At 36.7% G+C, this 17,832-nt stretch overlaps 1 protein-coding gene across 1 annotated transcript; it reads right to left on the bottom strand.

Annotated features, from left to right (window-relative positions):
- Positions 1–1,440: 1,440 nt before the first annotated feature.
- On the bottom strand, positions 1,441–16,135 carry rcor2 (REST corepressor 2). The gene is made up of 13 exons (XM_073837196.1): positions 15,837–16,135; positions 12,740–12,862; positions 12,398–12,454; positions 12,035–12,115; positions 8,625–8,677; positions 8,371–8,532; positions 7,901–8,025; positions 7,756–7,822; positions 7,403–7,642; positions 6,377–6,454; positions 6,032–6,089; positions 2,880–3,097; positions 1,441–2,767 (listed from the first exon to the last, which is right to left on the bottom strand). Exons 2-13 carry the CDS (start codon positions 12,858–12,860, stop codon positions 2,402–2,404), a joined length of 1,626 nt encoding a protein of 541 aa, XP_073693297.1. The 5' UTR covers positions 12,861–12,862; positions 15,837–16,135; the 3' UTR covers positions 1,441–2,401.
- Positions 16,136–17,832: the final 1,697 nt, after the last annotated feature.

Genomic DNA, 17,832 nt, shown 5'->3' with positions numbered 1-17,832 from the left:
TTTGCTTGAAACAAGCTAAATAATCTGCCAATGCGGTATAAATAAGAAATAAGGGTTTTTTTCTTACCCCATTGGCAGATTATTTTGCTTGTTTTAAGCAAAAACTCACCTAATTTTGACTTGTTTTTACTGAAAACAAGACACAAATTTTTACTTGTCTAGAAAATCATTCCTGATTCAAGAATTTTTAGATATTTTGGCTGGAAACAAGACAAAAAATCTAAGTAAGAAAAGCATTTTTTGCAGTGTTCTGAACGGCGCTTAATGCATCGTTATTCAACGTGAAGCATCAGTGAGCATTTGAACCTTCTGTAATAGTTGCATATGAGTCCCTCAGTCCCCTCCTCCAAACAAGGGACTCATGAACAACTATCACTAAACAAACAAACAAAAAAAAAAAAACAGCTGTGGACCATTAGGTAACAACACAGTTTTAATAAACATGTATGTAAACCTTTGAATGGGGTAATTTTTTATAAATTCAACTATTATTTTCTCTTGTGGACTATATGGTAATGTCTTTATGTGAAATATCTTATTCAGGTTGGTACTAAATAAAAAATAACGTGCATTTTGTATAATCCCTCTTATTTTGGTAAAATAATTAACATTTTGCAGATTTTGCAAGGTGTATGTAAACTTTTGACCGCAACTGTAGCAAGATGTTTGTCCTCTTTCATGGACAGTGATTTTCTCCTTGCTATGTAAATCAGTTTAAATTGTTTATCTTTGTTTATATTTGTATTACTCTTTGGCAGAGAAGAATAGCGAATGACTGTCTCTCTTGTGAGAAGTAAACCCCTGTGTTTCAAGACATGAGATTGGCTATTTGTTACTGAGCTGACAGAGAAAATTGATGATCATCATCATGGTACCAACAAAGAGTGCACTGGTTTGGTTTCATCAACACAAAATGAATCTTCTGCCCTGGGGTTTGTTCAACAGGCCCCTGGTTGGGACATATGTGACCATGGACCACAAAAGCAGTCATAAGTAGCAATAGCCAACAATATGGATCAAAATGATCAATTTTTCTTTTATGCCAAAAATCAGTAAAGTTCTTTTATGCCAAAAGTAAGTAAAGATCATGTTCCGTAAAGATAGTTTGTTAATTTGCTACCGTAAATATATATATAAAACCTTAATTTATTATTAGTGGGATGCATTGCTAAGAACTTCATTTGGACAACTTTAAAGGTGATTTTCTAAATATTTAGATTTTTTTGCAACCTCAGATTTTCCAATAGCTGTATCTCGGCCAAATATTGTCCTATCCTAACAAACCATACAATTGAAAGCTTATTTATTCAGCTTTCAGATTTAAAAAATCTCAATTTTATGACTGGTTTTGTGGTCCAGGGTCACATATTGCAAGAAGAATGCATTACCTACTGGTAAGTGTCTTGCATGTAAAATATCTGCAGAAAAACATCAAAGTCATTTGGTCATTTTCACTTTATTCTGAAAAAAAAATCTAAAACAAAAATAGTCACAAGCAAATCCAGTTCACATGTAAACAGTTCTCACATACACACAACATTTTGGAAGAAACGAGAACACTTGCACGAGCGTCCTCGGGAATCATCTTTAGTGTTTTGACGCCTCTGTGTTTGTGCCTTTAAGAGCGAGATGAAATCAGTGTATTCCAGAGTTGCAACAAAAAAAGATCAAGTATTTTGCATCACTTAGTGCTTAGTCAATATTAACTAGTACTACATAAATTCACTACCTAACAATATCTTAAGGACCTAATTATACAAACAACGAAAACCGCTTCACCCAGTATGATTCTATCAACATGGCTCTTCAATGGGAGAGTGAGTCTACACAGTTTCCCAGTTTCCTGACACCAGGTGCACTCGCTAGTGCCCACAGTCATGCACACTAGGTGATACGCAGCTGTTGCCATAGAGATGGTGGAAGGAACTCACATGAGTCTGTCGTCGTGGCAGTTTTTAATTCCAGTGTATAAGGTTTTTACCCCACAATTTTGGTTAAACTTCCAACTTCCGCTGAGTGTCTATGATAGAAGGTGTTTCGATAGCTGTAGTTACAGTGGAAGCTGTTGTGCTTGAGATAATGTTCACGAGGTAAAGCTGTAGAACCTGAGGACAGATGGGTTTGTGGGGCAGTAGGTTTGTTTTTGGCAAGATTGTGGTTTATATGCGTGTATATGGAGGGTTCTCCTTGGTCCACCGTATGGTTTCATCCTTCCTGACATGCTAAACATGTGTTTTGGTGCATGTCCAGCTTTGCTTCCGATTCACCTGGGTTTTTTTTCCTATCTCTTGAGAGGCATTACTACACATTACCCTTTTAAAGTGATTTGAGAACAAATTCTTTGTTAAATGACTATTCGGGTGTCTTAAACCATTATAAAAGGGCAAATACTACATAGCGATCAGTGTGACTGGGGGGATTCCACCTTCAGCCCCACAAGTGAGGGAGGCAGCTGTCCAACAGAGCCAGTGGAGGAACTTAGAGAGTTCCTCAGTGCCCCCTGGTGGAGCGACGGCGCCACTGCGGGTCTGATGAGCGGAGGGGGAGGGTGATTGTGGGGCGTCCGGTTTTGTAGAGGTCGCGTCTGTAGCGGGGGAGGTTGGCGCAGCAGGCTCGGGGGTGCTGAGGGGGGTGCAGGGCGCAGTAAGGGTGGAGGCTGAATGAGGGGTGGGGAGGACTGGGCAGAGTTGGGGTTCCCAGTCACACTTGTATCAGAGGAGGGCAGTGGACTGTCAGAATGAGGCGGAGAGATGCCATCCATCTTCACCTGTAATGACAAAGAAAGATGGTAAAGAGAAAGTTAATATTAAATAATAAAGTCCTGCATGCTGGAACAAGTCCTGTTCAAAAGCCTCGACAAATACCTCGTTCTCTCTCACCTCATCATCTTCCACTCCTGCTGAGCCGTTCAGCTCCATGTTCACAGTCCTTACACTGCTCCCTTGCACCACTTCCTGTTCTGCCTGCCATTCACGTAGCACCTCCTCAAGATTGAAGCGCCTCCGGTAGCTGACGAAGAATGAGCTGACCTGCGCCACCGTCTTATTGCCAATCACGTCCGCTATGGCTGCAAAGTCTTTACCGTATCGCCTGACAGCTGGAGGGGATATGGATGGAAAATGGCTACATGATAAAACTGCTCAGCAATGCTTAAAAATGAAACTAAAATAATCAACCAGAATGAGATTCTTATGAATTTAGTCTGTAGTATTTAGCGTTTGAAACAAGGTACAATTAAGGTCAAAAGTTCACATACAAAATGCATGTTTTTTTTTATTTAGTACTGACCTTAATAAAATTTCACATTTACATACAGTCCACTAGAGAAAATAATTGAATTTATAAAAATTACCGTTCAAAAATTTACATACACTTGATTCTTAGCACTGTGTTGTTACCTTAATGATCCACAGCTGTTTTTTTTGTTTAGTGATAGTTGTTCATGATACTCTTGTTTGTCCTGAACAGTTAAACTGCTGTTCTTCAGAAAAACCCTACAGGTCCAACAAATTCTTAGATTTTTTTAGCATTTTTGTGTATTTGAACTCAGGGACTCATATGCAACTATTACAAAAGGTTTATATGCTCACTGATGCTCCAGAAAGAAAACACAATGCATTAAGATCTGGGGGGTGAAAACTTTTTGAATTTGAAGATCAGGGTAAATTGAACTTATTTTGTCTTCTGGGAAACATGTAAGTATCTTCTGTATCTTCTGACAGGCAGTACTAAATGGAAAAAATACAATATTTAGGCAAAAGAAGAAAATTGTACACATCAAAAGTTTTCACCCCTGGCTCTTAATGCATAGTTTTTCCTTCTGGAGCATCATTGAGCATTTGAACCTTCTGTAATAGTTGTATATGAGTCCCTCAGTTATCCTCAGTGTGAAAATATGGATCTCCAAAATCATACAGTCATTGTTGGAAAGGGTCCAAATTAGGGATGCTCATATTGACCGTTTAACCGTTAACCGACAGTAAGAATTTTAACCGATTATTACTATCAGTTAAACGGTTTAAAAGGGTTTTTTTCTATTCTTTTTTTTTTTTTTACGTTTGCTGCATGGTGAAAGAAATAATGCTATTTGTAAGTTATCTGTTTACTCGCGCGTGTCGACACGTGCAGTGTGGCTGTACAGACATATTTCGCTTCACCTTTACTTAGTAAACAGATATGCAACTCAGTGGCAAGAGGCGTTATTGGGAGAGTGAATACGTGAGTGAATGTATTCAAATTCTGAATGAATTATAGTCTAGAAAGTGCGCAATAGGCGCTCCCGTTACAATCACTGGAAAGCTATCACTCATCCTAGAGTAGTTCATCGCAATCTCATAAAGTTATTAAAAACTAATAAAATAACCTTTACACTGCACAGTTAATCTCTTATTTATATAATGCCAACACTTTCTTTGTTCTAATAAGAGAGTTCGCGAAAGTGTAGAAGTCAGCAAAACTGAAACCGGCACTTTGGTTGGTGAGTGGATTGTAACATAGCCTCCTCTGATTGGCCACAGTGATAATCAAATCAACATACATGTCTGTGATTGGCTATTGCTGAACGCTGTAAAACACGCGCTTCTCCTCACGCATATGACAGTGGATGGAAGTCCCGAACCGCAAATTGAAAGGGTTTTTGTGATGGTGTTTTTTTCGCGGATCTAAGAGTTAACAGGCAGCGGTCCTGCCTATCCGTACAGCATGTGAACATGTTAAAAACTAGGCACACTGAGGTATTGGCTGGCCTGCTATATATTTTTATGTCCGACGAGAAGAATAAGACCGGTACAGTTTTTCAAAGCGCATAAAAGGATTCAGTGTGTTTTAGTTTTGTCATCTTAATTAGGTAGTTATTTAATTTATACATATTTAGTGTAGGCCTATTTATATTATTCTTTTTTTTTTTCATTCAGATTTTCTCTGTTCTCAGAACCGCTGCTGATGCGTGATAATTTAAGTATATGTCAATACAGTTTTTGTTGTTGCTCTGTATGCTGCTGTTTGCACGTTAAAATAAAACATTTGCTTGTATTTTTAATGTATCATCACAGATACTTGTGCATTCTATTTTTATTTTAAACTAATTTATTATTCTAATTTTATCAGTTAACGGTTAATGTTCGGATAACGAGCAGCGGTTGTCGGTCAGGAAAATTAACCGAAATGAGCATCCCTAGTCCAAATACACAAAAATGCTGAAAAACCAAAGAATTTGTGGGACCCGAATGATATTTCTGAAGAACAGCAGGCAGTTTAACTGTTCAGGACAAATATATATCATTTTGTCTTGTGGACTTTATATAAATGTCTTTTATGTGAAATTCAAATTTATTCAGGTCAGTACTAAGTAAAAAATAACATGCATTTTGTATATAAAAAAAATTTAACATTTTGCAGATTCTGCAAGGTGTATGTAAACTTTTAGCCTCAACTGTATATGATAGGAATCCCTTTGTATTGCTCTGAATGCACTCGCATAATGACATTTCATAACATCAGCATGAACCGGAAATTGTGCACAGCCAAATAATTGATAATGAATACTGCAATATTCCATTAAAAAAAACAAGAATTCTCCATTTTGATATCATGATGACCTTAATCACTGTAAGACTAGAAGAATCTCTCACTGTCACTAATCACTAATTTAGTTTGGGACAGACTTTAGTTTGTAATTGCACCATACATTTTAGCATGTTAACTCATTGGTTAGCTGGAAATTTTAGCTGCTATTTGATGTGATCAACGTATTATCAACCTGGCATTCCAAAAGCACTCTATTTTATACAAGCTTTCACTAGAGATGCATGATATTACAGCTGTGGCTGATCAGTAAATAGCCGTTATTAAAGTTCTATTCTATTTTGTTTAAACAACACGGAAAACATTTAAAACTAAAACCATTGGTTTAAAAATGCTTCATGTGAATTTAACGAACATAGTATTACAATGTGTATAGATATTCATTTTGAGATCTGTTCTAAACTTGGATGGATTATCAAGAATTAAAGATAACGATAATCCAGCTCACCTTGAACAGCCAGGAGTTGCTCCTCCGTTGTCCAGCGAGAGTTGATTTTTTGGGTGGGCTGAAGGAAATGCAGCGCAGGGAGAAAAATTATAATGTAGCATAACAATGGCATTTTGCCCAGAATCTACTTACAGGTTAAGCAAACTCTTAGAGAGAAAAAACTTGTACTTGTAAATATTATGCAATTAGGCCTTATCAGTATCTGTGAAATGGAGCCTGTACATTCACACTGCTAAAATACATAAAATGGCAATTAATAATATGCCTTTTTTATGCTTTTTAACTTTTACATGTATGCCAGTTTTTCAGTGTAGTGTGAGTGATGCAATGCAGGTAGAAACGTACCTCTGATGGTCTCAAGCCTTCAATTCCATCACCTAAATTGTTCTTGAGAACACTGTTGGTTTGCTTGATACTTTGGACCTAAAAACAAAACAGAGAGGCAAAAATGTTCTAAGAGGTGATCGCTGTGTTGTTACACTGCATTTCAAGAGTTTGGGGGTCAGTATTTTTTTTTTTAAAGAAGTCTCACCAAGGCTGCATTTATTTGCTTAAACATACAGTTAAAAATGCAATTTAGATAAACTGTTTTCTATTTTAATATATTTTAAGTTGTAATCTATCCCTGTAATGGCAAAGCTGAATTACTGTAGTCTTTAGTATAACATGATCCTTTAGAAATCATGCTGCTCAAGAAACTTTTTGTATTATTAGCTATTTTTTCCAAGATTTTTTGATCAATATAATATGAAAGTCACTAAATAAATAAAAAATGTAAAAAGTAATTGCAACTTTTGCGGGTTATAACGTCAAAATTGTGAGATATAAACTCACAAATCTGACTTTTTTTCTCAAAATTGTGTGATATAAACTTGCAGTTGTGAGTTATAAAGTTATATATATGCGAGAAATTAAGTTGCAATTCTGAGAAATATTTTTTTTCTCAGAATTACGAGTTTATATCTCACAATTCACAATAACATTAAATTGCAAGTTATGACGTTACAATTATGAGATAAACTCGCAATTCTGAAAACGTATGTCTTTTTTCCAAGTTTATATTCCACAGTTCTGAGAAAAAAGTCTGAATACAGTAATCTTTATTTTTTTATTTAGTGGCGGAAACAGCTTCCATAATATCATGTTTAAAGGAACAGCAGTTTTTAAAAAGAAATTTGTCACTTTTGATCAGTTTAATGCAATCTTGTTAAATTAAAGCATTAATTTCTTAAAAAAAAAATAAAAACCTTATGCACCCCAAACCTTTAAACAGTTGCGTAGAATGCAAACCCCTCTATTGCGTATTCTTGTGAGTCTCTCAGATTTACAGACACTACCAAAAACATTGTGATCTGATGCCTTGCACATTACCTGTCTCTTAAGTGACACTAACTGTGTGTCCAGGTGTCTGAGAGAAATCGGTCCTGAATCAGTGGACGCTGAGAGAGCAACAATGTCCTCCTGTTCCAGGTGCATGCCTTTAGGAGGCCTGCGGCGAGCCCGAAGAGGGTGGTGTCGGTACTGTACACCCTGGCTTTCTTTCCGAGTCGGACCAGACTTGCTTGAACCTCTCTCACTCCCTCCTCCATTTCCAGAGTTCTGCTTTGTCGCCTTAAAAGCAGCACAAATGCAGTGTAAAGATTTTAGGTTAAAATTCATTGAACTTTAATATTTAATTGAATTTTTAGTATGGAGTTCAGTTATTTGTTACACCATAGGCTCACCTCTTTCTTGGCATTGATCTCAAAGTCACTGTCACTGCCTGGATCGCCTTCCTCAATCTCATCGTTACTGAGAAACGAAAATACACACTGTGTTATGATTCCTTGTCTTTTCTCTCCATCTTTCTCTCTTTTTCTCTCATTTTACCTCTCATCCTTTTCTCTCTTGCTAAGGAGCTTGCGTGCTTGACGGTCCATGACGCTGGTCCGGGTTCTGGTTTTCTTCCAAGAGTAGTAGTATTTCACCAGGCTTGAGATCAGTTTATCTGGAAGCTGAGAAATAAAATAACAGATGGTTATGACTAAGCATGGACAGTGAAAAAGAACAAGACGTCCCATATAAATTTGAGCATTTGAACTTTTTTATACAATAGGTCAGATGTTCTTGCTTCCACTGAAGCACAAAATGCTTTAAAACATTTTCAACTCATTCCCATTTTGTTATGGATTACTCCAAGGCAATAGTTAATAGTTCTGACAGCGAGATCTCTCTACATAGACATGTGATTCTACACTAGGCCATATCTCAAGATGCCTGCTCTTCTGTAGTTGCAGGCAGATGTGAGAGCAGCAGATGACTCTTATATAACCCATCTTGCCTCCATCCCTCCCGCTCACCATCTGTTGGATGCGATGGAAGCTCTTGCCATGAAAGCTGAAAGCCTGCTCGAACAGAACTTTATCTTCCACGGTCCACTCATCAGGAAAGGGAGTGAAGTTGGCCAGGTCAGCCAGTGACTTCTCCACATCATGCTTGTGCCACAGAAGCATGCCAAGAGACTGTTGATACAAGGCAGAAGGACTCTATCAGTGATCTATGCCTCCATCTAGAGGATTCGCCCATCATGCCTAATATTTCAATGAAATGGTACCTGTTCCATGTTGTATCCGTGCTTCTCTTTGGCCATCAGAATATATTCATCCACTGAGTGAGAGAATGGAAAATGCATTTTTTTTAGAATCCAGCATAGCAGAGTTTGTGACAGTGTACAAAGGAATAGGTATTACTAACTACCTCACAACAGAATGCATAACCATAAATTCAGTGTGTAATGAGGCATCACAATAACATAACACAAAATAAATAATGCAAATGCATATAAGTAAAACAGCTGTCAATCTTTGGATTGACAGTGAATCGATTCAAAGGGTTTCGATTTGAATCAAATGTGATTTTTTTTGCCATTTCAAAAACAATCAATTTATAAGATTCTTTAAATAGGTAAATGCAATCAAAGTCCCTTTAAGGCAAGTCATGTCACTCGGCAGCCGATTGTTTCTATAGCAACCGGGACTTCTAACGGCAGCTGCAGTGACGCGCTGACTTTACTAATCAACTATTGGCTCTTTCATTAAGAAGGTGGAGCTTTGCGGCCATAATGAACGTTGCATTTTTCTCCATTCAAAACTATAAGAGTGACAAGTCTTGGGTATTCTATAGTCTTTGATGTAATGCATCAATTTATTTGATGCATTTATTTGATCTGAAATACAACAAAAGCAGTAATATTGTTAAAGTTAAAGTAACTAAATTATTAATACTTTTATTTAGCAAGGATGCTTTAAATTGATCAAAAGTGATGATAAAGACATTTATAATGTTACAAAATATTTTATTTTATGTTTTAGATAAATGTTGTTCTTCTGAACATTCTATTCATCAAAGAAACCTGAAAAATTCTACTAGCTGTTTTCAACATAATAATAATAATAAATGTTTTATGAACAGCAAATCTGAATATTAGAATGATTTCTAAAGGATTGTGTTTTGAAATCACAGGAATAAATTACATTTTAAAATATTCAAATAGAAAACTTTTTTTTAAAAACAGTAAAAATATTTCAAAATTTTCAAAAAACAAAAATCTTATAGTCTGAAAACTTTTGACTGGTTCAGATTTTTACACAGTCCTGAAAATTGACAAAGACAACCCAATCAAACAAATGAGATTGTGTGAGAAAACATATACTTTGTTCTTTAATTTAAGGCAAATTATCCAATATTACATATCTGTGAATGGCAAAAGTATGTGAATCTCTAGGATTAGCAGTTAATCTGAAAGTGTTATAGTCCATCTGATAACAGGTGTTTTCAGTGCACCCCTGTTTTATTTAGAGAATGGGAATCTTTCAAGTCCGATCATGCTTGTGGAAGAGAATCATGGCACGAACAAAGAAGAAGCGACTATTGCTGCTCATCAGGCTGGAAAAGGTTACAAAACCATCTCTAAAGAGTGTGGACTCAAAACACAAATCCACAGTCAGACATATTGTGTACAAATAGAGGAAATTCAAGACCACTGTTACCCTCCCCAGGAGTTGTTCACCAACAAAGATCACCCCAAAAGCAAGACGCTTAATAGTCTGCAAGGTTGCAAAGGACTCCAGGGTACCTTCTAAGAAACTACAGTCCTTTCTTACACTGGCTAATGTTAAAGTTCATGGGTCCACCATTAGGAGACTGTACAACCATGGTGTGCTTGGCAGAGTTGCAAGGAGAAAGCCACAGCTCTTCACAAAAACCACTGCTGCCCGTCTGCAGTTTGATAAAGATCATGTGGACAAGCCAGAGGGCTATTGGAGAAATGTTTTGTGGACGGATGAGACCAAAATAGAACTTTTTGGTTTAAATGAGAAGCGTTATGTTTGGAGAAAAGAACACATTCCAGGATAAGAACCTTATGCCATCTGTGAAACATGGTGGTGGCAGTCTCATGGTTTGGGACTGTTTTGCTACATCTGGACCAAGATGGCTTGCCATCATTGATGAAACAATGAATTCTGAATTACACCAGCAAATTGGACTGATTTACAAGAAACGTTTACCTGCAGTTATTGCTGCAAAACGAGGGTAAACACCAGATACTGAAAGCAAATATTCACACACTTCTGCCGCTCACAAATATTTGTGACCCTGGACAACAAAACCAGTCATAAGGTTAAATTTTACAAAACTGAGATATATACATCATATGAAAGCACAATAAATAAGCTTTCTATTGATGTATAGTTTGTTAGGATAGGACAATATTTGGCCGAGATACATCTATTTGAAAATCTGGAATCTGAGGGTACATAAAAATCTAAATACTGAGAAAATCACCTTTAAAGTTGTCCAAATTAAGTTCTTAACAATGCATATTACTAATCAAAAATTACATTTTGATAGGTTTACAGTGGGAATTTTACAAAAAATCTTAATGTAACATGATCTTTACTTAATTTCCTAATGATTTTTGACATAAAAGAAAAATCAATAATTTTGACCCATACAATGTATTTTTGGCTATTGCTACTAATATACCCCAGCGACTTAAGACTGGTTTTGTGGTCCAGGGTCACATTTAACACTGGATCATTTTTCTCAATTAATAAATCACGAAGTATATCTTTTTGTCTACTTTGAGTTCTCTTTGTCTACTTTCAGGACTTCTAAAGGTATACACTACCAGTCAAATATTTTTAAAAAGTAAGATTTTTAATGTTTTTTAAAGAATTCTCTTCTGCTCACCAAGCCTGCATTTATTCAAAACACAGCAAGAGCAGTAATATTGTGAAATATTTTTTCCATTTAAAATAACTGCTTTCTTACTCCAGTCTTCAGTGTCACATGATCCTTCAGAAATCATTCTAATATGCCGATTTTCTGTTCAAGAAACATTTATTTTATTATTATCAATATTTAAAACAGTTTAGTACATTTTTCAGGATTATTTGATGAATAGAAATATTCACAGATCAGCATTTATCTGAAATAAAAAGATTTTGTAACATTTTTAAATTGATGATAAAGACATTTATAATGTTACAAAAGATTTCTATTTCAGATCAATTCTGTTCTTCTGAACTTTCTATTCATCAAAGAAACCTGACAAAATTCTACTCAGCTGTTCTGAACATAATAATAATAAATTAAAATATAAATGGTTTCTGAGCAGCAAATCAGAATATTAGAATGATTTCTGAAGGATCATGTGACTGGAGTAATGATGCTAAAAATTCAGGTTTTGCTTTGGATCAGATAAATGCAGGCTTGGTGAGCAAAAGAGACTTCTTTAAAAAACATCAAAAATCTTACTGTTCAAAAACTTTTGACTGGTAGTGTGTATAGATATAAAAAAAGGTGAGAGTATCTAATAAATAATCACACTGCACATATACATGGCTGTATGAGTATAGCCCTACATTATACTGCTTCACTTTAAAAATAAGTTTCTTTTCTTTTTCTAAAGCTAGACTCTCAGCAGTTTTTAGTCATTTCAACATGTGAATAATTCCTTACACATGGCATCGGACACTTGGCCGTTTGGTGACCAGACCAGCATGCTCCTCTGGTCATTGTCACTGTAGCGGGATGCGCAGTCTGTCACAACAAAGAAGAAACATGTCTGTCACACAACATAGCAGCCTCTCTTAAATACCTCTCTATGCCTCCCTGCTGTTTTTGTCTATATTTCTTTATTATAAATATATATACTCAAAGACTATAGCTGTGTTCTCTCCTACTCCCCATAATTTGAGTGCACACAGAAACACCTACACACAGCCCTTTATCTTATCATGCTCATGCAGACTGTGAAAACTGCATGGAGTTCAGAGATATATATTCATCTCTTCTGAAATTAACTCCCTTCTCCCTCTTTACCTGGTTTGAACTCTGGGATCTGTGCCTGGTAGTCCCCACCAACGCGGATCATACTGTCTGTTTCAAAAAAGCAAGAGGGACGGTCAGAGAGAGGAGATAACACAGGCAGGCAGAGTTAGAAACTGGCAGTGCAGCCTCACAGAGGGCAGAGGAAGAAAAGTGGGTGGAGGGAGGGAGAGGAGGAAAGAGAACAAACATGCACGACCAAATACTCATACAGATATTGATAGATTCAAACATTTTACACTTAAATGTAACAATTTAAGGTTAATACTGTGCTGTCGTGTAAGGTGCAGATGGTGGTTTGGAGTTGGAGTTTGTGTGTGAATGTGTCAGACGTACCATGTGTGCGTTCCTCATCACTGCTTTCTTCCTCAGAGTGCTGGCTGTTCCCGTTCGTGACTGTTTTGGCCCTGCTTCGGGACAGCACACCAGACCCTGATCGCTCCATCACTGATGGCATGGCTAGAGGAGAGAGAGAGAGTGTGTTCAAAGGGATCAGCATTGGCCTTTGTTTTCAACATTTTAAAGGGATAGTTCACCCACAAATGCAAATCATTTGCCCATCCTCATGTCATTCCAAATCTGTTTATATTACTATTGTGGAATACAACACATATTTTGAAGAATGTTTTAACAGTTTTTGCACCTACAGTGAAAGCCAACAGAATTTTTCAGGTTTAAAATGACATGAAGGTGATTGAATGATGAATGATCAAATTAATTCTTGTTGTCCCATATTATTATTTTATTTATTTATTTATTTTTGAGGTTCTCTAAAGGGTTTCACCAGTCTGAGAACCCCAAATGATGCCTCAAGTATCTTTTAATGTTTACAGTATAGTGACAAATTCTGAATGTATTCTGAATCTTTATCAACTTCCTCAAGTAACATTACTCCAACGGTCACATTATATACACATCTCGTCTTTCTTTGAACAGCCGCAGTCTTTTATGAAATGTGGTGAGAATATTAACCTCAAATTAGTACAGTTTAGTTGAAATACACTACTAGTCAAAAGTTTTTGAACAGTAAGATTTTTATTGTTTTTAAAGAATTCTCTACTGCTCACCAAGCCTGCATTTCTTTGATCCAAAATACAGCAAAAGCCATAATATTGTGAAATATTTTTACTATTTAAAATAACTGCTTTCAATTTGAATATATTTTCAAATGCAATTTATTTCTGTGATCAAAGCTAAATTTTCAGCATCATTACTCCAGTCTTCAGTGTCATATGATCCTTCAGAAATCATTCTAATATGCTGATTTGCTGTTCAAGAAATATTTTTATTAATAATAATATTTAAAACTGTAATTTTTTTCAGGATTCTTTGATTAATAGAAAGATCCAAAAATCAGCATTTATCGGAAATGTAAAGATTTTGTAACATAATACACTATATTATTTAAAAGCTTGAAGTCAGTATTTTTTATTTTATTTATTTATTTATTTATTTTTGAGAAAGAAATTATAGAAAATAATATTATTTAAATTAATCAAAAGTGACGATAAAGACATTTCTAATGTCACAAAAGATTTCTATTTCAGATAAATTCGATTTTTCTAAACTTTCTATTCATCAAAGAAACCTAAAAAAAATCAACTCAACTGAAATTATGTTTTTAACATAATAATAATAATAATAATAAATATTTTTGAGCAGCAAATCATAATATTAGAATGATTTCTGAAGGATCATGTGACTAGAATAATGATGCTAAAAATTCAGCTTTGAAATCATAGGATTTATAAAAAAAGATTTACGCCTTATTTTCTGCTCACCAAGCCTGAATTCATTTGATACAATATACAACAAAAGCAGTAATATTTTGAAATATTTTTACTACTTAAAATAACTTCCTTCTATTTGAATATATTTTATTTATTCCTATGATCAAAGCTACATTTTTCAGAATCATTACTTGAGCTTTCAGTGTCACATGATCCTTCAGAAATCATTCTAATATGCTGTTCAAAAAACATTTTCATTATTATTATCAATATTTAAAACAGTTTTTAACATTTTTTTCAGAATTTGTTTTTTTTTTTAGTAAGGATGCAGCAAATCAGAATATTAGAAAGATTTCTGAAGGATCATGTGACTGGAGTATTGATGATAAAAATTCAGCTTTGAGATAAAATCCCTTTCAAAATATATTCAAAAAGAAAACAGTTATTTTAAATAGTAAAAGTATTTCAAAATGTTACTGTTTTTACTGTACTTTGGGTCAAATAAATGCAGGCTTGGTGAGCAGAAGAGACTTCTTTAAAAAAAAAAAAAAAAACATAAAAGCTTACTGTTCAAAAAAATTTGACTGGTAGTGTACATCTTTACTTTCTCTGAACAGCCGCAATCTGTTATGAAATGTGGTGAGAAAATTAACCTCAAAATGAAGTTTGGCTCAAGAGACAGTAAACGATGTGGGGGTTTAAATGCTCTTGGCTGTGTTTGGAGCGGCAGGTGATGGGAGTTCACTGAGGTATCAAACCACAAAGCGCGGGATATATAAGCATTAGTGTAATGTTTCGAAATCAGTAACGAATTTAAATAACTTTCGTTTGTTTCGATGCCGATAAATGAGACTTTTATTCGCTGGACAACAAGTCTTTGTTTCGCGAATGCTTCCAGAAAACTAACGACGGCGGGAGTAAACAGTACAGCTGACTTTCATCACTTTACAAACATGTACATGACAACAGATACCATCCTTTAGAAAACGAAACAATGACCAAAGCCTTTATTCCTCAAGATAATGCCACTGTGAAAGCCAAACCAAACTGTACCTGTAAAACTGTACATTTCCATGAATAACTCAAGAGGCTGCCTGAATTGTGATTTTGAACGTGCAATACAACTAACGTTACACAAACATAACAGTAACGTAAAATGTTTCTGATCTAGCTGTATGGACACAAAAGATACCGGCGAGATAAAATACTGACGAAATCGAAAACAAAATTAATCTCGCATAAAAGATTATACTTTATAACGCGTCATCAGAATTCAAAATAAGATTGGATATCAGTTCTTACTTTATATGTAAAAAGTCGTTATGTGTCATAAAATGAAGCGTTGAATAGGCTATGTGACGTCACGACCAGTGTCTCTATTGATTGAAGTTACCGTCCGGTTCAGTGTGAATTAAACGTGCGCTTCAGAGGAGTCCAAAGCACTCAATATGTGGCACCGACCGGTCTTTCCCTTAACAAAGTGTCCAATCAACTCTTAATAGTGTTTCAGCTGAAAACAGTTATCGATTGCCCCCTTAAACTCCGAGAGGTCGCATCACTCCGTCCACCATCCAATCATCCGTTCCTTGTTCATTTAAACATTTCTGAGCGTAAACGCGCACGGTTTGTGCTCGGGCAGTGATAATTCATCATTCAAACTTAAAAAGTACAGAAACAGGGAAAAAAAGCATCTTTCCCCTCACCTCACTTTTCGCACAGTCGCTCACTCAAGTCTGAGTCCTTTTGTGTAGAGCCACGCTTATGTCCCTATTCCAGTTGTTGGCTAGCTGTCGCTGAACATTTGCCTTATAACGTTAGTTACCAGTCCGAATAGCAGTTCACTACCTGGCTTGCTGGCTTTCTCTCCTATTCAAACTTATAAAGCGATAAACAAGTGTTGTAAAACATCAGCACTACGCACGCTTGTTAATACACAACTACATTAAAGCTTCTGTGGATATTCGCACGTTTCACATTCTCTCCAGTTCATTGCATCGGCCGCATAGGGATCCGATCCGTGTGTATGTGCCGGGGAGACCTGAATACTCCTCACAACCGAGAAAACCTTCCGCCCTGTTCGCCTCTCCCCAACTAACTTCCATGTCAATTACACAGTCCCTTTAACCAGCATCAAATTCATAACAAGTTATCCTGACAATGTAAAGCCTCGTTTCATATGAGTCAATCTAACTCTCGCAGTCCACATGTGCGCAATATTAAAAACAAAAACGTTAAATAAACCCCTCCCGTCACAAAATGCATTATTCAGGCATGGGTTGCGACTACATCTAGATTTAAACACATTAGAGCATCTCGTACAGTTCTCTTCGTAAAACGAACTTAATACCAGACCATTACTTTGTGCTTTACCTGCGGTGCTCCTACATTAAATCACACGGAACTACTTCCTGCTGTGTGTGCGGATGGATTCGTCAGCTGTGCAATGTAGTGCTAAGGCTGCCCAGACCCTTCACTAATGTATGCAGGAGAGAGAAAAAGACTAGAACTTGCTTATTCACCTTAATATTGAGTATCTTATGACGGATATTGTCAATTAGGCTTCAGCTATAGTTCTTTTACCATATTCAGTTGATAAAAAAGGATGATTGAGTTTTGAAGAAATCAATACATTCACATTGTGTAACCTATGGATTCTGGTCTACATTAATTAAACATAACCTGGAGGCATCACAGGTGAGAATAAACTTGATATCTAGACACAATTCTCAATACTGACACGAAAGGATGAAAGACTGGTGTCCAACAGCCCCTCCTGCCACTATCTACCAGCAGGCCCAAGTGATGGACAGATCCTCCCTTGGACGCCCATATACGTTGATATTCTTCCTCTGTGGTCCTTGTAGGCAAGAACAGAGACAGACATACCAGCACTTGTGGCACAAGACCCCTCCCAGCCATCCCCTCTCTCTGTCTATGTGCTTCTCTCTCCAACCATCTCCTCCCTCCCCTCCTTCGTGCCATCTTGCCAGTACTGTGCAAAAGAACCATCTCCATTTTCTCTAACTCACCTTATGAAGGTCTCCTTTCTTGTTTCTCTCTCTTTCTCAGCTCTTCCTCTCTGTTAGACTTCCTCCATCCTCATCACCTCTGAGTTCCTCTTTCCTCCCCTCCCCCTCTCTCTATTCCTCCTCTTCTTGCACTCACCCCCCACCACCCCCCACGCGGGCGTGCGCGCGCACATGCACACTAGGCAGAGAAAGGTTTTCAGTACTAACAATCTCTGCTCGCAACCACAGGCCTGAAGGTGTAGTTGGAGCCTTCCTCTTTCTGTCTACGAACTCTAAGCAATAACATGGATGGCATTTGAACCTATTGTTCTCCTGCCTTCTAGATCATGTTTTGTTTATTTATAAACACTGTAACCGTTATAATCACTCTGGTATAGTTCTTAAACATGTTTAATGGTTCACTGTAAGTAGTGATGCAGCGGAAGCGGAGATTTTAACAGCGGTGAACTCTCTGACCCCCTCCCTTGTTTCCCCTCCTGAAAATGCCATCTCTCCCCGTCGCGAGACAGATTACCCGAAAACAAAAGGTTCGGGGCGGGGCTTCGTGACGGGCCATCTGCGGGAGGGGCGTGGTTAAGAATATGCAGCGTTCGTTGCATTTGATTCAACACATGGATAGAACCTTTAAGTTATGGATGTGGCTTCTTTATAGTGGTCAGAAGCAGTGGGT

The sequence above is a fragment of the Garra rufa genome, chromosome 3 (assembly GCF_049309525.1).
Source record: "Garra rufa chromosome 3, GarRuf1.0, whole genome shotgun sequence".
Lineage (NCBI taxonomy): Eukaryota > Metazoa > Chordata > Actinopteri > Cypriniformes > Cyprinidae > Garra > Garra rufa.
This window is presented reverse-complemented; position numbering and strand designations above follow the sequence as displayed.